Genomic DNA, 25,263 nt, shown 5'->3' with positions numbered 1-25,263 from the left:
AAGTGGGTTGCTTTGCCCTGAATGGCGTCAAGCTCCTTGAGTGCTGTTGGAGTAGCACTCAGCTGTGCAAATGGAGAGTATTCCATTGCACTCCTGACTTGTGCCCTGTAGATGGTGGATGGGGTTTGGAGTGTCAGGAGGTGAGTTAACCTCTGTAGAATTCCCAGCCTCTGACTTGCTCTTGGAGCCACAGTATTTATATGGCTGGTCCAACTCAATATCTGCTCAATGTTAACACACACCCCCAGGATGTTGATGGTTGAGGATTCAGTGATGGTAATGCCATTGAATGTCATGGGGAGATGGTTGGAATCTCCCTCATTGGAGATGGTCATTGCCTGTATAGCGTGAATGTTATTTGCCACTTTTCCGCCCAATCTGAATGTTGCCCAGATCTTGCTACATACGGGCATGGACTGCTTCAGTATCTGAGGAGTTGCAAATGGTGTGGAAAATTGTGCAACCATCAGTAAGCCAATTTGTTTATCCTTTCTAACTATCATTTATAGGAATTGATATTTCATATAATCTTTAACTATTGATTTCAATTATATCTAAGTCAAATTGCTACTAAAATTATTCGAAAAGCTCCCAAATGGTTTACATGAAAATTCAAAAACTTCCGTAAGCTGACAGCTCAGAGATGGATACTTTATTTGTGTTCAGAAAATCATTGGCGATTCAAAGTAATGTGTTTTACAACAGTTATCTAGTAATCCATCATGCGTCTGAAAGATCCAATTGTTGAACAAGAGCTTCCCCAGTCGCTGAATCTCTTGTATTCTCCGGGTCTCATGAAGTACTGTCGGCCTCTGTAGTTGGGATGTTCATAGAAGATCCAGTAACCGTCCATCACTTGGCAGGAGTGAATGTCACGGTAACGGAAACGATCGTAGACAGAGGGACAGTCATCCATGAATTCCATCATCTGTCCCCCAAAGTCAGGCCTCTCGTAAATCCTCATTCTGTAGTTTCCATCTCGGTACTGGAATAGAGAGTGAGAGAATCTGAGAATAGTACAGCAGAAGTAAGAGGCCATTCAGCCCGTCAGACTTAATCAAATCGCAATTCAGTTAGTCTAATGTTCACAACCTTTCCCCCAAACTCCTTCAATTTTACACCTTCAAGTGTTTAGCCAATTACCTTTCGAAGTTGATGACTGAAACACTATCTATCAGCCTATCAGACAGTGAACGTGAAACCCATTAAGTTCATGAGTTTTTACTTTTGAATGGTATATTTAATTTTTGGTGAAATGGAGGAATGAGAAAGGATCGTCTGACTCCTTCTAAATTCGACTGACTAAACCTGGTTAAACTTTGATTGTTAAAGGTGACTGGGAAGAAAGTTCAAGGTATTCACATTTGTAGACAATGGCAGAAGCGTTTCTGCTGACAGTGGATAGATTGATAGTCCTAGGAGGGTGTTCAGAATATTTTATAAATGGTTATACTTTAATTGCCTATTTAGTTTCATATGGAATTAAGTTATTTAAAGGATAACTAACCAGCTTTTCTATCTGGATACAAAACATGCATGATCCACATTGCATTGGAGATGGCTTTTGAGAGGGGGAGGGCTTTGAGAGAGGAGGTTATTCGTAGAATTAAGATTCAAGCATTCCTAAAGATATCCCTGAAACTCATAAACAAGTCAGTCTGTCAACATCTGAGAGAGAGAGGGCAGTTAAAGGCAGTCAGTCTCTTTTGTTCATCACATAAAAATGAAGGTAGGAGCTTACATTCAAATTATAAAGGCCCAAATTCACTATGCATCACACCAGAGAAGAATATCCAATCCACAGATTCAGCAGAGGCCTATCCACACTCAATAGAGCAGAACCAGAAGAAACTGCATGGCTTAGGTACTTCGCGTTCGGTAAGTAAATAATCAAAAACGACAGTGGCCTAAGTATCAAAGCTCCCCAGAATGCCAACGAATATCTCTCTCCTCTCCAAACAACAGCCATGTTTTCTATCCCGTAACCAATTTTGTATCCATGCGGCTTCTGTTGCTTTTATCACATGGCCTTCAATTTTGCTGCCAAACATTAAATAAGATCATATCTGCGATGAGACTGAGAATATAGGGTGAGAGTTTCCATTCCCCAGTGGTGTGTTTTCCAGGCAGTCAGTTCGCAATTGGCCGACCGTGGGATCTTCCAGTCCTGTCGCTAATGTCTATGGTATATAGCGTAACTCGCCCATGCTGCCACGGGGGAATATGCTGCTGGAGCGGGAGGAGGTGGTGCCTTTGGCGGGACTGGAAAATCCCACCAGCAGGAAGGGCTGGAAAATCCTATCTATACAGACTAATATAAAGCAGACCACATCACAGGAATAACAGGGCTGTTGTAAAAGTAACAGCATTTAATTTGTAACAGACTTAATTTGTCTTTGCTCCATCTGTATGTTTATTCTGAATAGAAAGTGCAGATCTCTGAGTTATTGAAAGTATACAGAACCTCAGCGGTGAGTAGAATAGTGCAACTATTGATTTTTTTACATGCATGGTAACTGGGTCTGATGCGACATCAGATGTCTTTGTATTTTCATCTCGGTATTAGTTATTTTACTCCAGTAGATTAGTAACTGTCAGCCCCCAGTGGAGCTGCTGCCATATTTAACAATTTACCCTTTCTCTAGCACTTTGCAGGCAAGTTGGAGAAGAGCTAGCTGGTTGAATCCTCATGTTAATTACGTCTTGCCATAAGATCAATAGCAGGAATAGAAAAAGTTATTGGAGTATGTGGCAAGTATAGAATATCAGTATCACTGTGACAATGTCTGAAATCAATGTAAGCTATTAGTTTGTGTTTGATGTATACGACCGGTATTAAAACTTCTTTGATATAATCGTTGGATAAAGAAGCTGTCCCTGTTTAAGAGAACCTCATAAATCAAGAGACGACACAACAGTGCTAAAGCAAAATGAGTTGTATAACCATCAAACGATTTAGTCAAGTTTGTGTCTTACATATGGGTAGGTGCGACATGACCTGATGCTGTCATTGAATCCCATCCAGCGCTGGTACTCAGGATATTCTCCCCTGCTCAGAACATACTGGTATCCCATGTAATTGGGTTTCTCGTACAGCACCCACCAGTCACTGTCCACACGGATGGAGTTACAGCGACTGAAATATGAGTGCAGGTCAGCACAGTCAGTGCTGCACTCATAGTGCCGACCCTGGAAGTTCTTGTCCTCGTAAAAGATGATCTGCAGAAAGCAATTCAATTATAAATCAATAATTTAACAAGGTGAGGTACTTCAGCATGGAAGACAAATGGAAAATGTCACATGTGAACTAAAAGTGTGAAGGTTACCTTTCCCATTTTGAGTTCTCAGTTGCTTGCTGAATGTGTCTCTGTTTTCTACAGAACGGTATTTATAGTCTGCACTACAAGGTCAATGTACAGAACGCATTATTATTCTGATGACTCAGAGCTATACATCAGCAAAAAACACAATAGAGAAGTCCCATACAATGCAAATGCTACTCCTGTAGATATATTTAAAGACCAGTCATCAGATCTTTTCATTTTGCTTTGACCTCATTTCAATTATTCTGTCACTGAACAACTGAAGGAGAGTTCATGATGCTTCTCAAATCTAGTGACATGACGTTCATTCAAAACGTTGAATGTCTAATCTTTTAAAAATGATCAAGAGTTTTTATAAGGTTTATTTTATTAGTGTCACAAATCGTCTTCCATTAACACTGCAGTGAAGTTACTGTGAAAATCCCCTAGTCGCCACACTCCAGCACCCGTTCGGGTACACTGAGGGAAAATTTAGTATGGCCAATCTTAAATTCTTTCTGACTGTGGGAGGAAACCGCAGACACGGGTAGAACGTGCAGACTCCACACAGACAGTAACCCGAGCCGGGAATTGAACACAGGTTCCTGGTGCTGTGGTAACCACCGTGCCACTCAAGAAGTGAGGGCTCGTTTGGGATTTGAAACAGGGACCTCTTGCTACTCATGTGAGCCCAGAGATCATACTTTATTTTGTATTAATTTGCTTAATTAATTTGCGTTCCTTGTTTCTTTCCTTAAAACTTCTACTTTTTCCTCTGTATTTACCAAAACCAAAAGTAGATATTTGGTTTTGGTCAGCATATTAATTTAATTTAAATGCGTGCAAATGCCATTTAGATTGCCACTGGGCCCGTTTCGGGTGCAATTTGGATCACAGCCATTTTCGGGCGTTGGTAAAGTGGGCATCCACACGGACACGGGCACAGATTGTGTTAATGGCCCCATGCCCGAGTTTACCATGTTTTGGGCAAAACACAATGGTAATATCAGGCCCTATGTCTACGTTGCAATACCTTTTATCATCTTCTATACCTCAATTAGATCTACTGTCGTTCTTCTAAACTCTAGACAGTATAGGCCTAAACTGTTCAATTTCTCTTCATAAGACAAACCCCTCATCTCTGGAATCAATCAAGTGAACCCACACCGAACTGTGTCTAATGCCAGTCCTTCCTCAAATAAGAGACCAGAACTGTGCGCAATATTCCAGGTACAGTCTCACCAATGTCTTGTATAGTTGCAACAACACTTCCTTACTTTTATACTCTATTCATTCGTTATAAATGTTAAAATTCCATTTGCTTCCCTTATTACTGATTGCACCTGCATACCAGTTTTCTGTGATTCATGCACAAGGGCACCCAGATCCCTCTGCATCACAAAGTTGCCTTTCCATTTTTACCAACCAAAATGGATAACCTCGCGCTTATCCACATCAAACTCCATCTGCCACATTTTGGCCCATTCATCTAAACTTGTCTATATCCATTCTTAAATTTCTTATTTCCTCATTACAGCTTGCTGCCCCACATATTTTAATGTTATCTGCAAATTTAGCGAGAGTACTTTCTATCCTTGCATCCAAGTCATTAATATAAATTATAAATAGCTGGGGCCTAAGAACCAAATCCTGTGGCACATTGCTAGTTACGTCTTGCCAACCAGAAAAAGACCCATTTATCCTGACTCTCTGCCTTCTGTTAATTAGCCAGTTTTCTATCCAAGCTAATAAATTACCCCTGACCCCTCATTATCTTACCTTGTGCATCAACCTTTTGTGTGGCACCTTATCAAATGCCTTCTGGAAGTCCACAAATACCACATCTAGAGAATTCCCACTATCCACTTGCCCTTTTACTTCTTCAAAGAACTCCAACAAATTAATGAAACATGATTTACCCTTCATAATAGCTGTATTTTCTCTTGACACCAGTATTCTTGTGAAATGTCCTGAAGAATGCAAGATGAAAAACAATTTCTATTCTGATTTGATTTGATTTATTATTGTCACTTGTATTAGTATTCAAGGAAAGGTATTGTTTTTTGCTTGCTATACAGGCAAAGCATGCCATTCATAGAGAAAGAAAGGAGAGAGTGAAGAATGTAGTGTTACAGTCATAGTTAGGGTGTAGACAAAGATCAACTTGGTGCGAGGTAGGTCCATCCAAATGTCAGCAGGGATAAAGCTGTTCTTGAGTTGATTGACTTCAGACTTTTGTATCTTTGTCCTGATGGAAGAAGGTGGAAGGTGGCATTTTTCAGCTAAAATATGGAACAAAAAATCCTGGAAAAATTCAGTGGCCAAAATTATCTGTCCAGTGGGTATTAGAGGACTTTAAAATACTCAGAGATTTAAAACACTAATGAAGATTACAGAGACACTGTTTGCATAGAAACACATACAACCACAGTTAGCAAACTTAAACATGTATTTTTGAAAGTGTATTATTGAACTGGCATACATCTTGGCTAATGGCTCAGGGTTTGAAGGCATCATGGGAAATAGGCCAGTAAAGTGAACCATATTCCTTATAACAAGAAGAATTGCTCTTATCAGCATGGGTACTAGATAGCTCAGTTAAGGTGGCATTCACTGAGCAAGGACAAGCTAGTGGCTTCAGGCAGCTTACTGAATAGGCAAAGTATTAAACTAGATAAGAGTTCAGAACAGGTGGCTATGGTAAAGTCAGACAGAAGCTGTTAGAACCTATTGTTCCCATGCTGTCAGAGAACTGACTATAATTGGCCAAGGTGCAAGACATTTACTAATGATGATTGACCTGTACTAATGATGATTGGCTCATGATGAGCTAGAGGGAGGTAAAATGTTTTTTGTAAGTTGTGTAATTGCATTGTTAATGTGATGTAATTTCAGAGAACAGTTTGATTGTGCAGTACTTTTCTCCCAGTATATGTTGGTCCATAAAGAAATGTTTTTCGCCAGGACACTGTAGTTGTGAATCTTTGTATTAACTAAAGTTAAGCTCAATACTTAGCCTCTGAAAAAACCCAACAGTGGGAAAGCCAGTATGAGAGGAGAATCCAATGGGAGTCTCCAAATGGTTTGAACCTTGAAAGGGTTTCTCATTGTCCCCACCCAGCCACCAATGTATAATGGATTCCCACCATGAGAGGTTGAATACATTTACATATCATCAAGACCATAATTCCCAGGACCATAACCCTCTATTCCCATCCTATTCATGTGTTTGTCAAGACGCCCCTTAAAATCACAAAGTCACGTTGGGTGGGATTTTCCAGCAGCGCTTGTCCCAATACCAGAAAATCCTACCTGAGGTCAATGGACCTTTGCATTATCTGTGTCTCCCCCACGCTACAATTCCTGTGGCAGGTGGGACAGGAAAATTCTGGTCACTGTCTTTCCTATCCCCACATCGTGGTCTCAAGAAAATTCCACTGAAAGTTACGAGCCCAATGTGACTCTTCTTTAGAACCGCACCAAAGCCCAGAAGAGCAGTCAGAATGAACTCAAAATGTTTACTCTGCAGTTGTTAGCATTCCTGCCTCACCATGCCAGGGACCCACATTCGATTCCTGGCTTGGGTCACTGTCTGTGTGGAGTCTGTACATTCTCCCCATGTCTGCATGGGTTTTCTCCAGGTTTTCCGTTTCCTCCTAAGTGTTGGTTAGGGTGCATTGGCTGTACTAAATTCTCACTCAGTGTACCTGAACAGGTGCCAGTGTGTTGCGATTAGGGGATTTTCACAGTAACTTCACTGCAGTGTCAATGTAAGCCTTCTTAGGATGCTAATTAATAAACTTTAAACTCTCTCCACAGCTGCTGAGCTCTTCCAGAACTTTTTGTTTTTATTTCAGATCTCCAGCGTCTGTTGTATTTTTCTTCCTTTACCACGTTCCACGCGCTATGGAAGATGGCTACTGCACAGAATCTTTATTTACATAAAATCAGCAGACGTCTGACAGTTCCGATTCAAACGGTGGTCTAATTGTTACTCTTTAATCTTTTTGAAGAATTATTTCAAAAATTCAGTTAATTTTCAATCTTTTCTAGAAACCTTTTTATAACTTTCAATGAGACCCTCTGAAACTTTTTGTAAATTCCCATTTAAATTAAGCGTGACTTTTTATATGTTAACTTTTAGCAAAGCAATCGCACTGTCTGAACAGAAGCATGAGGAACCAATACAAGGTGTTACTCAAATAAAGAGGCATCTGTTAGAACTTATAAGCTGTCAAATAATTTACCAAAGGCAAACATTCCAAGCATTGCCTTCAATGTTCCTTCAAACTGGAGTTAGTAGTCAGGCAGAATATCTTAAGAGGAAACATTAATGTGAATTAAACCATGAAAGGCTACAGAGGACAGACCATCAAGAACGCAAGTTGGGAGACACCTCATTAAGAAGGAAATACTGTCTTATCTAGACCTGTGTGAAAGTCCTTTATTAACAAAGGCCTGAGGAAATAAGAGAGCAATTTGATATATCTACCTGCCTGTGCATCATTAATTTGAAGGTCATCTGAGATACCAGAATTTATTTATTAGTCTCAACTAGGCTTACATTAACACTGCAATGAAGTTACTGTGAAAATCCCTTAGTCGCCACACTTTGATGCCTGTTCGGTTACACTGAGGGAGAAGTTAGCACGGCCAATGCACCTAACCAGCTCGTCTTTTGGACTGTGGGAGGAAACTGGAGCACCCAGAGGAAATCCATGCAGACACAGAGAGAACGTGCAAACTCCACATAGACAGTGACTCAAGCCAAGGATGGAATCCAGGTCCCTGGCGCTATGAGGCAGCAGTGCTAACCGCTGTGCCATTGTTTGTGAAGTGAATGACACTAAAAAAATTGAACTACAAAATGTCACACAGATGGCTCAATAGAAACTCTTCCTTAATTGCTTCTAGTGGTAGAAAGTCTAGGGATTCTTTGCCAAGTATGTGTACAAAAATGTTGCTCCTACTGTAAAATATATTTCAGAGTGGGGGGGAATGGTTATAAAGGATAATATATTTGTACAGCTACAGCTGACAGATACAGGCAGTCAAAAATGTGTCACTTAGTTACGAGTCCAAGTTTTCCTGGATTTAAGGGAACTGATATTTAAGCTAATTAGTTCCAAATGTAATTTTACAGTGAAGAAGAGGATCCAATTTTAGAGATTATGTCTTTTTATCAATCTCAGAAGACTCGTAACATTCTCCCAAAGGTTAACAAGTTCACCTACACTGAAGGATGTTATATACCTTCTGGAAACATTCTTGAAAGGAAGATTATAAAATTTAACCTATTCAGTCGATAGGCTATCTAATAATTTAAATGTCACAGCTACAAGACAAGGATTTGTGTCAATCTGAGACTGATCCGCTCTCTGCAGTTAAAGCTGAATGAATGACAGACCTGAATCCCTCTGTTTCCTAAATTGACACCATCTACTGCATGTTCAACGTTTAAATTTTGTCTTGCTAATTATAGCTTCAGTCACAGATAAATAGATTTCTGATCGATAAGGGAATTAAGGGTTATGGGGAGCAGGCGGGTAAGTGGAACTGATCCACTTCAGATCAGCCACGATCTTATTGAATGGCGGGGCAGGCTCAAGGGGCTAGGTGGCCTACTCCTGCTCCTACTTCTTATGGTCTTGAGATATTTTCTGTGTGTGGGAGAAGATTATCTCCCGCACGGGAAGCACAGTTTTCTAGATGTCCTACAGCAATAAGTTGCAGCTGGAAGGATGGAGAAAAGCTGCGGGGAGGCCTGGGTGAGGGAGTCACGATGGGAGGAATCAGAGTGAATTGCAGTGAGGGCAGAGCAAAATCCTGGTGGGTGCTCCAGTCATGGGGCAAGGAGGGAGGGAGGAAGCAAGGGAGAGCAGACAGCTTGAAGGCATTCAGCTTGTTATCACGTGTTACATAGAAACTAGAAGCAGGAGTAGTCCATTCTGCCCTCCGAGAATGCTCCACCATTCATCCTGATCTTGGCTAATCAGCAAAATCAATAGCCTGATCCTGCCTTCCCTCCACATCCTTTGATCGTAATTCCTTTGGTTATGATATTTCAAAATTCCTTGGATTCTGGGAAGGCCCCCGGTGCATTGGAAGCACGCTATTGTGACGTCCTTATTTATAGAAGGAGAGAGGCAAAAAGTAGGAAAGTATAGGCTAGTTAGCTTGACATCTGTGGTGGGGAAGTTTCTGGAATCAATGATTAAGGAAGAGATGAGTGAGCATTTGGAGAGACAAAGCTCAATCCACCTATGTCAGCGTGGTTTTATGAAGGGTAAGTCATGCTATAATAAACCTGTTTGAGTCCTTTGAGGTGGATGGTGGGGAACCTGTGGATGCGGCATATCTCGACATCCAGAAGTGTTTGACTGCATTAAAGACTGATCCAGAAGGCGCGATCTCGGGGAAATTTGCATAAAAACCAGACTAACTGTTTTTTTTTTCCAGCAGGATTTTCACCATGAATCCTCCCCCCCACTCTGTGCAGTGCAGAGTGCCTCAGGAAGATTCACACTGAAAATCTGTGGGTGAGGCCTATTCCCACCCAAGAGGTTGGCAGCACAGCGCTGAGCATGTGCACCAATCTGTCGGAGCCGAGATCGGCATATGTGACGTAGCCCCACCCTGTTGGCCTCCCAGTTGCTGACCAGTTTGTTCGCTGGCCAGCCCCACGATGCAACACTGCCCTCCAACCCCTCCGATGGTTGTCCTCCCAGCTGTCACTGGGCCAATCCCAACCCTCCACAACAGCCCTCTAGCCCACCCTGATCCCCCCCCCCCCCACAGCAGTCCCAACACTGGGGTGATTGCAGCTGGAAAATCTTGCCCTGAGGCATTAAAATGGGATCACACTGGAAAAATGTGGGGGACAATGTTCTATATACTTGTATCAGAATCAGAACACAATTAATAATGATGATAATACAATGAAACTTATTTTATTCTGCTCAGCGGTGTTTCAGCAAAATAATATTCAGCATTTCAGCAGCCATCTAGAAATCCCGCATGCGCCTGAAGGATCCGATAGTTGAACAAGATGCACCCCAGTCGCTGAATCTCCTGTACTCTCCAGGTCTCATGAAGTACTGTCGGCCTCTGTAGTTGGGATGTTCATAGAAGATCCAGTAACCGTCCATCACATGGCAGGAGTGAATGTCACGGTAACGGAAACGATCGTAGACAGAGGGACAGTCATCCATGAATTCCATCATCTGTCCCCCAAAGTCAGGCCTCTCGTAAATCCTCATTTTGTAGGAATCACCTCTGTACTGTAATTTAAATAACAGTGTGGCTCTTAATGTAGAGATAGCGTAATTCAGGAAAACATATTGCTGAAGTTAACAAGATCAAGCAATGGATTCAGTTATTAAACATGAAAACGGGTAATAAGCAAACTATTCAAATACTGGATTTTCCAGCCCTTCCCACTGACAAGATCTTCCAGTCCTGCCGAAGACAATCCACTAGGCTCCCTGGTGGTAAGGAGGACAAGCCAGAAAAACATTGGCGGAACTGGAAGATCCCACCTGTGGCCAATGACGAGCCACCTCTTGCTGCTGGAAAACACTCCCACAGGAAGAGTCCGGAAAATCCCTGCCTGGAACTTTTGATTGTGTTAGGATATGATAGCTGTGGTGTGCTACTTGCCAACGGTGGGATTCTCGGGTCCCGCTGCTGTCAATGGGAACTTCCAATGACATAATTCCGCACCAGTGGAAAATCCACAGGCGGAGGTGCACTACCGGCAGGACTGGAGAATCCCCCCGGCATGAACAGCCAGAGAATTCCAGTCATTATCGGCTAGATATATTTTTACAACAATCCAGTAGTTTTGAAGAGCACACAGTTTTCAGGAGCTTTACTTTCATAACCGGGAGATTTTTCTGGCAGGATTTTGACGAATCCTCTCAGTAAAGTGGCATAAATGTTGTGTTTTAAATCCTTTCTCTTTAATATTAAAGGAGCAAAACCGTGGTACTTAACAAAAGGGATCATTCCAAGATTTCCATGTATTTTTTGTGACTGTGCGCAGTGATTATTGTGGATCTTTAGGGGCCAGCCAAAAGACTCAAATCAATGTTCTTCTTGTTTGCATGTCTCGAGTCATCAACAGGATCATGAGTTTCCAAGTTAGGATCATCTACCAGGGAGTGCCAGCGGTAGGAATGATCCTTGTGAAACCTCAAGACCTGCAAAACCTGAACCACAAGAAGGCTATGGGGCACTTGATTTAATCAGTCATAGCATAAAGTATAAGACCAAGAAGGTAATGTTGGAACTGTACAGAACATTGGTTAGGCCACAGCTGGAATACTGTGCGCAGTTCTGATCACCTCATTATAGGAAGGATGTGATTTCTGTAGAGGCGGTACAGAGGAGAATCACCAAGGTGTTGCCAGAGATGCTTTTGAGCTGTAAGGAGAGACTGGATAGGCTTGGATTGTTTAAAATTTTCAAGTTTATTTATTAGTGTCACAAGTAGGCTTACATTAACGCTGTAATGAGCTTACTGTGAAAATCCCCCAGTCACCACACTCCAGCCCCTGTTCAGCTACATTGAGGGAAAATTTACATGGCCAATGCACCTAACCAGCAAGTTTTTCAGACTGTGGGAGGAAACCAAAGGAAACCCACACAGACATGGGGAGAATGTGCAGACTCTGCACAGACAGTGAGTCAAGCCAGCAGTTGAACCCAGGCTCCTGGCACTGTAAGGCAGCAGTGCTAACTACCATGCTACCTGTTTTCTTCAGAGCGGAGAAAGTTAAGGGGGTCATGACTGAGATGCATAAGATTATGAAGGATATAGACAAGGTGAACAGGAAGCTGCTTGGATGAGGGGTGAACCACGAGGGGGCACAGTTTAGGGTAAAGGAGAGGAGATTCGGAGGAGATTTAAGAAAAGACATTTTTACTCAGAATGTGGAATGCTGCCTGGAATGCGAATCGAGCCTGGGAATCTAACAATTTTTAAAATATTTGGATGAGCACTTGAAGTATCGTAATATTCATGGATTTGGGACAATTGTAGGAAAATGTGATTAGTGCACCTTTAGTGACAGATATTATCGGTGCAGACTTAATGGGCTGAAGGGCCTTTTCTGCACTGTTTGACTCAATGACTCTAAGACACACAAGCCAGAGGATAAGAAACGTAAACACAAATTGGACAGTTGTTTGGGCCAGAGCATTCATCGGTAAGTAGCTCACAAACCATAGGTGGCACACCCCTGAACTAACCAGTCCATATGCAGCAAAGATCTTTCTCCAGTACATCGTTCCCCTTTGTAACCGGGACACAGATAACTACTAATCCTGAACAATTACAATTAAACACATTCCATGACTAACCAGCCTGCAACCAGACTGTAGTAACTGGTCCCTTTAAGGGCCGTACACTGGGAGAGTCATGTAACCTGAATGCCCAAAGGGGAACAAACATGGGAATCTTGGTGCAGAGTGTGGGCTTTTTCACCCATAGTAGGCCCGAGAGAAGAGTTATCATCGTGAAAGTACAAGAAACATAGAAACTAGAAACAGGAGAAGGCCATTTGGCCCTTCAAGCCTGCTCCCCCATTCATTTTGATCATGGCTGATCATCGAATTCAACATCCTGATTCACCCTTACCCCCCACATAGCCCCAAGAGCTCTATCTAGTTTCTTCTTGAAATCATGCTATATTTAGGCATAGAGCTCCTTATTCTTGTCAATAAATTGCTGTGGTTTATTATACTAACTGGTGTTTACCAATCCTTCCAATTACTACCAGATTAATCATAATTTCAAGACTTCTGACAGTGACAATTCAGAGCAATATTCTATTCTAACACCTTAAATATAACTGTTCACAAATAATGTAAAGCTAGCTTTTAATTTAAAATGTGAATTCATTTTGGGCTATAAATTGCCACGTTAAATAGAAGATTTTCAGTGAAAAAGAATAAAGAAATTAGAGAAGAAGTTTATTGAATGGACTGCCGGCAACAAAAAATTATCAATGCTCCAACAAGATAAATCACAGAACAAAATGTTTTACATCTGGTGAGACAATAAAGCTGTAACTTACGTAGGGGTAGGTGCGACATGACCTGATGTTATCATTGAATCCCATCCAGCGCTGGTAGTCAGGATATTCTCCCCTGCTCAGAACATACTGGTATCCCATGTAATTGGGTCTCTCGTACAGCACCCACCAGTCACTCTCCACACGGATGGAGTTACAGCGGCTGAAATAAGGGGATAGATCCCCACAGTCAGTGCTGCACTCATAGTGCCGACCCTGGAAGTTGCTGTCCTCGTAAAAGATAATCTGTGGAAAAGAAATATAAATGAACCCATTGTTTGAACAGCATTGGCTTCTTATAAAACAGTTAAAATAATGTGCAAAGCGCAATGGGCAGCTCAACCTTTCCCATGTTGACGTTGCAGTGGGATTCAATTGCTATTGCTTTGTACGGTTTGGTATTTATACACTACGTGGAAAGACCACCGTACAGAATACTTTTGTTATTTTAATGCCAGATCTGCGGCTCAGCAAAAGCAGGAACAAAGCCATGTGATATACGTTTCAGAGAAACACCAGCATTCATACTAACAAATGTACCATTCACTCTTTTCATTTTGCCTTCACTCGTTTTTATTGTCCTTTGACAAAGGGAAGATGAGAGGATAACATTTCACAGAGCCTCAAAGAGCTGGGGTCATCCAAAGCACACATGTTTCAATGCTGAGTCTAATGAAAGTATTTTAATGTTTTCCTTACACTTACATATAATAACAGTACTTCCAATTAAAACTTCCTGATTTCTTCTTTAACCAAAGGTCTGGCTATTAGATATAGCTTAAAAAGCCAGATTGTTTTCATTATAAGCTAAAAGTTTATTTATTTATTAGTCATAAATGGGTCTACATTAACACTGCAATGAAGTTATTGTGAAAATCCTCAAGTCACCGCACTCCAGTGCCTGTTCAGGTAGACCAAGGGGGAACTTAATATGGCCAATACACCTCTCCAGCATGTCTTTTGGACTGTGGGAGGAAACCAGAGCACCCAGAGGAAATCCATTCAGACACAGAGCCCACACAGATAATGATCCAAGACAGGAATTGAACCAAGGTTCCCGGCGCTGTGAGGCAGCAGTGCTAACCACTGTGCTACCGTGCACACAGATGATTAGGAAATGCTTCCTATGGTATTATCTTCATAATCTCCATTCTACTGTGAATCAATTTTGTTCTCAATCATTAATTGCAGAAAACATTATTTAACACATCAGATTAAAAGCAAGATTAAAATATTACATTTTTCAAAGCCTAACCCAAGATTTTAAACGAACGTCATTATTAAATTTGACAAAATTAATTATTTTAAAATGTATCAACACATTTAATAAATTTCAATTAGTTCAATGCATTACTAAATACATTTATATAGATTTGGTTACAATGTTATATCCAGTATATTGTCAATAAAATGGGGGGAAATTATTTCAGAATTTAAAGGCAGTATCTTCTGTCCTTATGCTTAGCTTCACGTTCCAATGTTACTCAGGGCGCCATCCTGCTGATCTTCCCCAAGTTGACCAATCATAAGATCTACTTCAAGTCTGCTATCCAATTAAAGATAGGGAAACAGGCCCAATCAGAGGTGGGCGCCGCCATTCTTAGAGGGGATCAGAAAATGCAGCCCATTATTTGTGGCACCTTGGACAGGGAAGATGAACATGTAATTATAGACTTTAGTTCTGTACATTTTTACTGTTGATTGGACCCTTCAGGAGGAATGGGCCATCAATGAAACATTGTCTTTAGAACCCCTACAGTGCAGAAGGAGACCATTCAGCCCATCAAGTCTGCACCTACTCTTCAAACAGCATCTTTCCCAGGCCCACCACCATCCCACCCACCCCCAACTTTCTCCGTAACCCCACAACCAAAGCTAATCCACCTAAGCTACACCTTTATAGATACTAAGGGTTAATTAACCTATACATCTTTGGACTGTGGGAGAAAACAGAGTATCCACACAGACAACATCCAAACTCCACAAAGAAAATGACCCAAGGCTGGAATCAAACCCAGGTCCCCGGCACTGTGAAGCAACAGCACTAACCATTGTGCCGCTGTGCTGCCCTATGTATATTTCATTGGTTTTACGTCTTACGCGCTGAAGTTTTGGGGCAAGCCTATCGTCGGAATAAAGGGAGGGGGTTGCTGAAAATATTGGCCTGGGTAATGTTAACTTTGAGGGTGGTGAGGGAGCCAGCTCAAGGGTGAGGAGCAGGAGGTAAAAGAGAAGCAAGAAGAGGAAGCGAGGGAGATGATGCTGCATTGCACAGTGTAGGAGATTCTATTGTGAACTCCCACTGAAAAAAAAGCACGAATTACTCCAGTTTTCCCACAAATTCAACACTTAAAATTTTTTGGGGAGAGTTCCACCTGTTGTTTTGGAGCCAGGATCAACCCCAGTTCCTGTTCCATACAGACAGGTGCCCCTATTGCATGAAGAGGTAATCTCTTGGAAGAGGATATATCCCATGGCATTGGATTCAGGTTGGTATGGATGAAACAAGGGCTGCCAACCCCTTGAGTGCCCCTGTGACATGTTGGTTCCCTTTGATAAAGTGCAAGGTTTTGGTACAAACTGCCAATCCCCTCACCCCTGAATATACAGGAGCCTCAGTGACGGCTGCCATGCAGGGGTCCACATTAATCCCTCATATCATCTGACCTCCCTCTGTTCCTGTCTGCAATTGGCTCCGAGTGGAAACAAGTCTTTGTTTCATCTGAGGACCCAACCTAGTGAAAATCTGAACTTTAATCTGCTTTCCAGAGGTGGTGAGGGTGATTTTCCCAACCGCTGAGCTAATGTTTTAGCGCAATGGGCCAGGAGAACTGCGTATTGGCCGACTTGTAGGATTCCTGTGGACGTTTGTGCCACATTTGTGTCTCCGAGGCCCGGATTTCTGGAAGCTTCTGCACAGCGCTGCAAATGGGCTGGGAGGAGGGGCTAGTATTTAAATACTATTTAACATACTATTAGCGGGCCCAGGGTTGAATTCTCCAAGTCCCCTATTATTAGAGGGAATGAATGAACTGACTCTCTTGAGACCATGTAGAACTTCAACGAAAATGGCTTTATTCAAAATGCATAAGGGAGAGCAGAACTCTTGGCTGCATCTACAGCTTATTTCCGAGCCACTCTGTTAATCATCAGTTCTTACAGATTCTTACACTTTTTCACGTAACAAAGTGTTACATTTCGATAAGCTCCTCAGATTGTTATTTTGAATTGGTTACAGTTCTGGTTTTGATCACATTATATGGATCCATTGTCCTGTGTGTTTTAACTTTAATCGTTTCCTGTACATATCGGGCCCGATTTTACCATTTTGATTCGAAGTGCTGAATCTGGGAGTGCTTCAGACTTGACTTTTTGCCCCGTTGTCCGGCACCCCCATACGCACTCAGCCCGAAAACATATCAGCAATTCTGAATTACGCTGTAGAAGCCTGTGGATGGAGCTTGTCGCGCCCGAAATGCTACTGCTATTCCGATCTACGCACACACTCACTGCAGGCAGACAGGACAAAATACAAATAACTACATCTCAGACAGCACTAAAACAGTCACACCCCAGGTGGTATCGCTCCCAGGTTACAGCAACCAGAAGAGAATTGATATCACTTATCAAGGCTCCAAAAGGTCTCGAGGAATCATTGTGCCTCTGAAAAACTAATCAAGTTTTAATTCATCGTTGATTGTCCAGGAGCTTTGTGACAATAACATTGACCTGTTGCATTGTTTGAAGATTGAGATGGAATGGCAATAGTTGAATAGGTAACACAAAGTCCCAGGCAGAAACTCTCCAGATGCTGAGTGCAATTATATACACTATTTTAGTTTCACTCAGAGGGACGTGTCAAAGGAGCAAATCTTCACTTTTATGACTATTTGGAAAATGAGTGGTATTGGATTGGATATCTGATTTATTACTGCCTAGCTGGTTGTAGGCTAGATAACTTCACTCGAGTTACAATCGTTTGTTTTAAGAACATAAGAAATAGGAGCAGGAGTAGGCCATCTCGCCCTTCGAGCCTGCCCCACCATTCAATAAGATCATGGCTGATTTGAAGTGGATCAGTTCCACTTTCCCGCTTTCTCCCCGTATCCCTTAATTCCCTTGTCTGTCAAAAACCTATCTACCTGTGACTTAAATATATTTAGCGAGGCAGCCTCCACCACTTCAACGGGCAGAGAATTCCAGGGATTCACCACCCTTTGAGTGAAGAAGTTCCTCCTCAACTCCGTCCTAAACTGCACCCCCCTTATCTTGAGGCTGTGCCCTCTAGTCCTGCTATCCTTTCTAAGCGGGAAGAATCTCTCTACCTCTACCCTATCCACCCGCTTCATTATCTTATACGTCTCTATAAGATCCCCCCTCATCCTTCTAAACTCCAACGAGTACAGACCCAGTCTACTTAGTCTCTCTTCACAGTCCAATCCCCTCATCTCCGGTATCAGCCTAGTGAACCTCCTCTGCACTCCCTCCAAGGCCAATATATCCTTGCGCAAGTGTGGCGACCAAAACTGCACACAGTACTCCAGCTGCGGCCTCACCAGTACCCTGTACAGTTGCAGCAAGACTTTTGCAAAGAACTTGCAAAGACTTTTTGAATATTGTGTTTACAAGCAAAAACAGAAAATGTTGAAAAATCTCAGCAGATCTTACAGCATCTGTGTAGAGAAAAGAGAGCTAACATTTCAAGTCTGGATGACTCTTCATCAGAGCATTTGCTGTTTTAGTTTCAGATTCCAGAATCCACAGTAATTTGCTTTTGTCTTAGTGTTTTATTCACTGCTATTTCTCACCTAGGGGTGCCCACTTTACAAAATAATTCTCTTTTAACATTTCTCCTGTTACTTAAAATGAAACAGAAAAAGACCAGAAACATTTCAGCTCAGAGACACGCACTTGTGACCTGGCTTCTGGGGGGGCGGAGGTGGTGGGGGGATACTTGAACAGAAAGCCATTGAAATGGGGAGATGGTTCCAACATTTTTACACAATCTTGCATAAAAAAGGGACAGCTGAGAGGAGGAGCCATTGCTCTGGGAGCAAAGTGATCTGTTTTTGTGTTAATAACCAAGCAGGATGCTCATGGGAGTGGTTTACTGTTTAAAAGGAAAGGACCCAAACAGTCAAGGACTCACCCAAGGTGGGCCTTGCTGGTGAAAATTAGATACAGAAAACTTGTGAAATGATTTTCAAAGGATACTGTAATTTTTAATCTAAAGTAGTGTGAGAGGTAAGCCCAACTGGAGAGGAACTTGGTAATCATTTGTGTCATGTTAGAAATCTGCCAGAAGTTTTGAAGTTTTGATTTCACGTGTATTACTATATAATGAAAAGTATTGTTTCTTGCATGATATACAAACAAAGCATACCGTTCATAGAGAAGGAAAGGAGAGGGTGCAGAATGTAGTGTAACAGTCATAGCTTGGGTGTAGGGAAAGATCAACTGAATATAAGGTAGATCCATTCAAAAATCTGACGGCAGCAGGGAAGAAGCTGTTCTTGAGTCTGTGATCACAAACTTTGGTATCTTTCACCCAGCAGAAGAAGGTGGAAAAGAGTGTGTCCGGGGTGCGTGGCATCCTTCATTATCCCAGCTGCTTTTCCAAGGCAGTGGGAAGCGTAGACAGAGTCATTGGATGGTGGGGGGCTGGTTTCTGTGAGGGACTGGGCTACGTTCACAATCCTTTGTAGTTTCTTGCAGTCTTGGACAGAAGTGTGGCACACAGCGAATAAAGCCTTAATATGTATCTCAATCGCGTTAGTTAGTTAATGCAAAAGTACCTTTTATTTAAATCACTGTCTTCTGGTTCCCTACCCTTCCACCCAATGAAAGATTTTCTCTTTATCGACGCTCTCTAAACTTATGATTTTGAACATTTCCATCAAATCTTCTCTGTACCATTTCTTCCGAGAACAGACTCAGCTTTTCCAGTCTATCCAGGTAACTAAAGTTTCTCTTCCCTGGGACCATCCTCATGAATCTTTTCTGCACCCTCTCTAATGTCTTCACATCTTTCATAAAATATGGAGTCCAGAAGTGGATGTGATATTCCAATTCAAGCTGAACGAGTGTTTATAAAGGATTACAAACTTTATTGTATGCTCATATGTATAAAGGCAAGAATCCCACATTTTGTTAACCATTTCCCAACTTGCCCTGCCATTATTTGTACTCATATACCTGCAAGTCCCTTTCTTTATGCACCCCTTTTAGAGATCTAGCCATTATTTTATGCTGCCTCTCCTTGTTATTCCTACCAAAATGAACCATCTCACACTTCTCTGCCACTAGCCCACCCATTACATCAGCCAATCTATGCCCTTTATCACTACCCAAGAATCACCTCCCCCATCACTGTAACCACACACATTTCCCATGGCTAATCCCACTAACCTACATATCTTGGATCACTACGGGGCAAGTTAGCATGGCCAATCCACCAACATGCACATCCTCCTAAAAGTTCACAATTCTTCCAAATTTTGTATCATGAGCAAGTTTTGAAATTGTTTCCTGTATAACCAAATTCTTCAAATGCTTGAAAGCCTGTTGCCTTGGTCACACTGCTGCTTGGCCTGGGTGGGATTGTGTTCGGTGCAGACTCGATGGGCTGAAGGGCCTCTTTCTGCACTGTAGGGTTCTATGAAAACACTCTCATGTATTTTCCACCTCCACAATCCCTGCGCCAAGAGGGGACTCTCAACATCTCCTTGAATGACAAGAGACTGAATCATTAACAACATCCCTTTTCTCTCGGTGATGCCCTTGATAAACACTGACATACACCAAATATCTGAGCAAGACAGCAGCAATCTTCATCTTCCTGCTTGATTTCCATAACCCATCATCCCACCATCAATTAAAAACTCGTCTTACTCCTCCTTAAATTTGTTTAGTGCTCTGGTACACACTACAATCTGAGGTCGAGAATTCCACAGATTCACCGATGAAATAATTTCCTCTCATTTCTGTTTTGTACCTACATCCTTTAATTTACGGCTTCTCATTCTAGACCGTCCAACAAGGGGAAACATCCACTCTACATCTACCTGTCAATCTTCTTTTGCATCTTATATGCGTCAATTAGATCTCCTCTCATTCCTCTAAACGGAGTATAGGCCTAAACTGCTCAATCTCTCTTCGTAAGACAAGTCCTTTCTCATTGGAATCGATCTAGTGAACCTTCACTGATGTGCCTCTAATGCACTTACATCCTTCCTCAAGTAAGGGGACCAAAGCTGTGCACAGTATTTCAGATGATGTCTCAACAATGCGCTATATGGTTACAACAGCACTTGCCTATTTCTACATTCCAAAAGCCACTTCCTCATCACGGACCCCACAGCCCACCCAGCTGGCTTCAACCTGCCATGGCAAGATTGGGCAATTGCCAACCGTTTCCGCACTGGTCGAGGACTTGGTGCAGTAAGTGGGGCCTTGCAGGGAACCTGGACTGCAGCTAAGGTGCAATGATTCACATCACTGAAGGCTTTCCGCTGACTGAGTTCAGCGTCAGAGAGCTTCATTTCATCGCAGGAAACTTGCCTGGCTTGCTGATTAGTGCACACGCTGAAAATAAGCAGAAGGAAGTGAGGATGGAAATTGCGAAGGCGCTAGCTTTAATCTTCTTTTCCTCCTTAGATACCAGGATGGCATCAGGATTGCGGAATATTACACACTTGCTCAGAAAAGAGTACAAGATTGAGCTCAGTAACCACAAGCCAATCCGTTTAACCCTAGTGATACGAAAGCTATCGGAGATGATATTCAAGACAACATTATTGACCACTTGGCTAACTGTAGTCACTCTGGGAAAGCCAGGGATGATCTGCAAGGGCAAATCTTGCTTGATGAACTTGCCTGAAGTTTTTGCTGAGATACTAGGGAGGGTTGATTGACAGTAATGTGGTTGATGCTGTGTACATGGACATCCAAAAGGCATTTGATGAAGTGCCACACTCAAGACTTACCAGAAAAAAATAGAGCCCATTAAATAAAAGGGGCAGTAGGGGCATGGATTATAAATCGGCTGGGATACTGGAAACAGAGCAGTGATGAACAGACATTTTTCGGACTGGAGGAAGTTATTCAGTGGGATTCTCCAGGGGTCAATGTTGGGATCACTGCTTTTCTTGACAAATATTAATGGCCGAGACTTGATTACACAGGAAACTGTCTCAAAACTTCCACATGATAGAAAACTTGGAAGAATTGTGAGCACCACCTCGATAGCGATACCTTCACGATCGAGGTGGTGCTTTTTCTTAAGGTATAAATGAAATGATGAGAGCGAGTAGTTGTCTCTCTCTCTCTCTCTCTCTGGAGCTGAGAGCTGAACTAAGAGCTATTACTCTGGCAGGTGGCAGTTGTTCACTCTCCTTGTCTCACTGCCCTCTTTCTTTTATACTAGTGATGACATATCAATATCCCCCACAATAGGATCGGTCCGAGGTTGCCAAAACCATTAGATTTCAATTTAATAGGTTCTTGGTATCTATGTGCCTAATTCAAATTGAAAAGCCAAATTCAAATTCTTCAAATGCTTGAAAGCCTGTTGCCTTGGTCACACTGCTGCTTGGCCTTCTGATACAAATGTTTCAGTACCCTCTCTGTGCTTTCTTTTTTTTAACTTTCTAAGCACAGAAAAAGTACCACCTTTTAAAGGGACCATACAATGAGTTTTCCCTAGCATTTTACAATTTTACAAACACCAATCTACAATTACTCTCCTCAACTTTGCAACAATATCACCTCAGGTATCTTCTGATCCACTCAATCCCCGATTTATAATCCATGCCCCTACTGCCCCTTTTATTTAATGGGCTCTATTTTTTTCTGGTAAGTCTTGAGTGTGGCACTTTATCAAATGCCTTTTGGATGTCCGTGTACACAGCATCAACCTCATTACTGTCAATCAACCCTCCCTAGTATCTCAGCAAAAACTTCAGGCAAGTTCATCAAGCAAGATTTGCCCTTGCAGATCATCCCTGGCTTTCCCAGAGTGACTACAGTTAGCCAAGTGGTCAATAATTTTGTCTTGATTATCATCTCCGATAGCTTTTGTATCACTAGGGTTAAACGGATTGGCTTGTGGTTACTGAGCTCAATCTTGTACTCTTTTCTGAGCAAGTGTGTAATATTCCGCAATCCTGATGCCATCCTGGTATCTAAGGAGGAATAGAAGATTAAAGCTAGCGCCTTCGCAATTTCCATCCTCACTTCCTTCTGCTTATTTTCAGCGTGTGCACTAATCAGCAAGCCAGGCAAGTTTCCTGCGATGAAATGAAGCTCTCTGACGCTGAACTCAGTCAGCGGAAAGCCTTCAGTGATGTGAATCATTGCACCTTAGCTGCAGTCCAGGTTCCCTGCAAGGCCCCACTTACTGCACCAAGTCCTCGACCAGTGCGGAAACGGTTGGCGATTGCCCAATCTTGCCATGGCAGGTTGAAGCCAGCTGGGTGGGCTGTGGGATCCGTGATGAGGAAGTGGCTTTTGGAATGTAGAAATAGGCAAGTGCTGTTGTAACCATATAGCGCATTGTTGAGACATCATCTGAAATACTGTGCACAGCTTTGGTCCCCTTACTTGAGGAAGGATGTAAGTGCATTAGAGGCACATCAGTGAAGGTTCACTAGATCAATTCCAATGAGAAAGGACTTGTCTTACGAAGAGAGATTGAGCAGTTTAGGCCTATACTCCGTTTAGAGGAATGAGAGGAGATCTAATTGACGCATATAAGATGCGAAAGAAGATTGACAGGTAGATGTAGAGTGGATGTTTCCCCTTGTTGGACGGTCTAGAATGAGAAGCCATAAGTTGAAGGATGTCGGTATAAAACAGAAATGAGAGGAAATTATTTCATCGGTGAATCTGTGGAATTCTCGACCTCAGATTGTAGTGTGTACCAGAGCACTAAACAAATTTAAGGAGGAGTAAGACAAGTTTTTAATTAATGGTGGGATGATGGGTTATGGAAAACAAGCAGGAAGATGAAGATTGCTGCTGTCTTGCTCAGATATTTGGTGTATGTCAGTGTTTATCAAGGGCAACACCGAGAGAAAAGGGATGTTGTTAATGGTCAGTCTCTTGTCGTTCAAGGAGATGTTGAGAGTCCCCTCTTGGCGCAGGGATTGTGGAGGTGGAAAATACATGAGAGTGTTTTCATAGAACCCTACAGTGCAGAAAGAGGCCCTTCAGCCCATCGAGTCTGCACCGAACACAATCCCACCCAGGCCCTACCCCCATATCCCTACATATTATACCCGGTAATCCCTCTAACCTTTCCAGAGAGAACAATCCCACTTTATTCAATCTCTCCTCATAGCTAATGCCCTCCAGACCAGGAAACACCCTGGTAAACCTTTTCCGCACTCTCTCCAAAGGCCGAGATGAGATCAGCCATGATCATATTGAATGATGGAGCAGGTTCAAGGGACTCATTTACTTACTCCTGCTCCTAATTCTTATATTTTATATTTTTGTATAATAGTGTCGTGTTGGCTCCATTCCTGCTGCCATGGGGCATCTGCTGTTACTCCTTGGCATGGGGGTCTTAGTGATGCAGGCTGGCGTGATGGGAGGTGGGAAGCAGATGGATTGGCTCGGTCCTGGTTAACGTGGAAAACTTACATTGATGTAAACTTTCTCCAGGAGCTTTCTTCTTTCAATCTCTCTTCTTATGTGAGGGGGCAGGATGTTAAACAGGACTCAGAACTAAGGGGGTTGAGTGGATCAGAAGATTCCTGAGATGATATTGTTGCAAAGTTGAGGAGAGTAATTGTAGATTGGTGTTTGTAAAATTGTAAAATGCTAGGGAAAACTCATTGTATGGTCCCTTTAAAAGGTGGTACTTTTTCTGTGCTTAGAAAGTTAAAAAAAAGAAAGTACAGAGAGGGTACTGAAACATTTGTATCAGAAGGCCAAGCAGCAGTGTGACCAAGGCAACAGGCTTTCAAGCATTTGAAGAATTTGAATTTGGCTTATCAATTTGAATTAGGCACATAGATACCAAGAACCTATTAAATTGAAATCTAATGGTTTTGGCAACCTCGGAGCAATCCTATTGTGGGGGATATTGATATGTCATCACTAGTATAAAAGAAAGAGGGCAGTGAGACAAGGAGAGTGAACAACTGCCACCTGCCAGAGTAATAGCTCTTAGTTCAGCTCTCAGCTCCAGAGAGAGAGAGAGAGACAACTACTCGCTCTCATCATTTCATTTATACCTTAAGAAAAAGCACCACCTCGATCGCAAAGGTATCGTTATTGAGGTGGTGCTCAGAATTCTTCCAAGTTTTCTATCATGTGGAAGTTTTGAAACTGTTTCCTGTATAATCAAGTCTAGGCCATTAATATTTGTCAAGAAAAGCAGTGATCCCAACATTGACCCCTGGAGAATCCCACTGAATAACTTCCTCCAGTCCGAAAAATGTCTGTTCATCACTGCTCTCTGTTTCCAGTATCCCAGCCGATTTATAATCCATGCCCCTACTGCCCCTTTTATTTAATGGGCTCTATTTTTTTCTGGCAAGTCTTGAGTGTGGCACTTTATCAAATGCCTTTTGGATATCTGTGTACACCACATCAACCTCATTACTGTCAATCAACCCTCCCTAGTATCTCAGCAAAAACTTCAGGCAAGTTCATCAAGCAAGATTTGCCCTTGCAGATCATCCCTGGCTTTCCCAGAGTGACTACAGTTAGCCAAGTGGTCAATAATGTTGTCTTGAATATCATCTCCGATAGCTTTCGTATCACTAGGGTTAAACGGATTGGCTTGTGGTTACTGAGCTCAATCTTGTACTCTTTTCTGAGCAAGTGTGTAATATTCCGCAATCCTGATGCCATCCTGGTATCTAAGGAGGAATAGG

The 25,263-nt window shown here is 42.2% G+C and overlaps 2 protein-coding genes across 5 annotated transcripts in view; both read right to left on the bottom strand.

Moving 5' to 3' along the window:
* Nucleotides 1-709: 709 nt before the first annotated feature.
* Nucleotides 710-25,263, bottom strand: part of LOC145349829 (gamma-crystallin S-1-like) — a 68,672-nt gene continuing 44,118 nt past the window's right edge. Inside the window, exons 1-4 of one of the 3 annotated variants that reach the window (XM_080198401.1) lie at nt 3,327-3,335; nt 2,991-3,219; nt 2,831-2,841; nt 710-985 (exon numbers count right to left, since the gene is read on the bottom strand). In XM_080198401.1, coding sequence (XP_080054527.1) covers nt 710-985; nt 2,831-2,841; nt 2,991-3,219; nt 3,327-3,335 — 525 coding nt within the window. Of the gene's footprint in view, nt 986-2,830; nt 2,842-2,976; nt 3,220-3,326; nt 3,336-25,263 lie in introns of those variants that run through there. The other 2 variants (XM_080198400.1, XM_080198399.1) reach the window with 2 other exon arrangements.
* Nucleotides 10,307-13,730, bottom strand: LOC145349830 (gamma-crystallin S-1-like). Of its 2 annotated transcripts, none has more exons than XM_080198403.1 (3): nt 13,722-13,730; nt 13,378-13,624; nt 10,307-10,575 (listed from the first exon to the last, which is right to left on the bottom strand). In XM_080198403.1, exons 1-3 carry the CDS (start codon nt 13,728-13,730, stop codon nt 10,307-10,309), a joined length of 525 nt encoding a protein of 174 aa, XP_080054529.1. The 2 variants fall into 2 exon arrangements, with proteins under 2 accessions (XP_080054529.1, XP_080054528.1); XM_080198402.1 differs by having other exon boundaries at nt 10,307-10,582; nt 13,382-13,624.

This window comes from Carcharhinus amblyrhynchos, chromosome 11 (genome assembly GCF_965287045.1).
Source record: "Carcharhinus amblyrhynchos chromosome 11, sCarAmb.v2.hapA, whole genome shotgun sequence".
NCBI classification, from domain to species: Eukaryota; Metazoa; Chordata; class Chondrichthyes; order Carcharhiniformes; family Carcharhinidae; genus Carcharhinus; species Carcharhinus amblyrhynchos.
The sequence above is the reverse complement of the archived record's forward strand: the minus strand, read 5'-3'. Positions and strand labels throughout refer to the sequence as shown.

Bases quoted from the DNA above. Each gene is read 5' to 3' on its own strand.
- LOC145349830 (XM_080198402.1), bottom strand. The intron at 10,583-13,381 runs GTAAGTTACAGC...TTTAAATTACAG, and splicing joins CATGTCGCACCTACCCCTAC to TACAGAGGTGATTCCTACAA.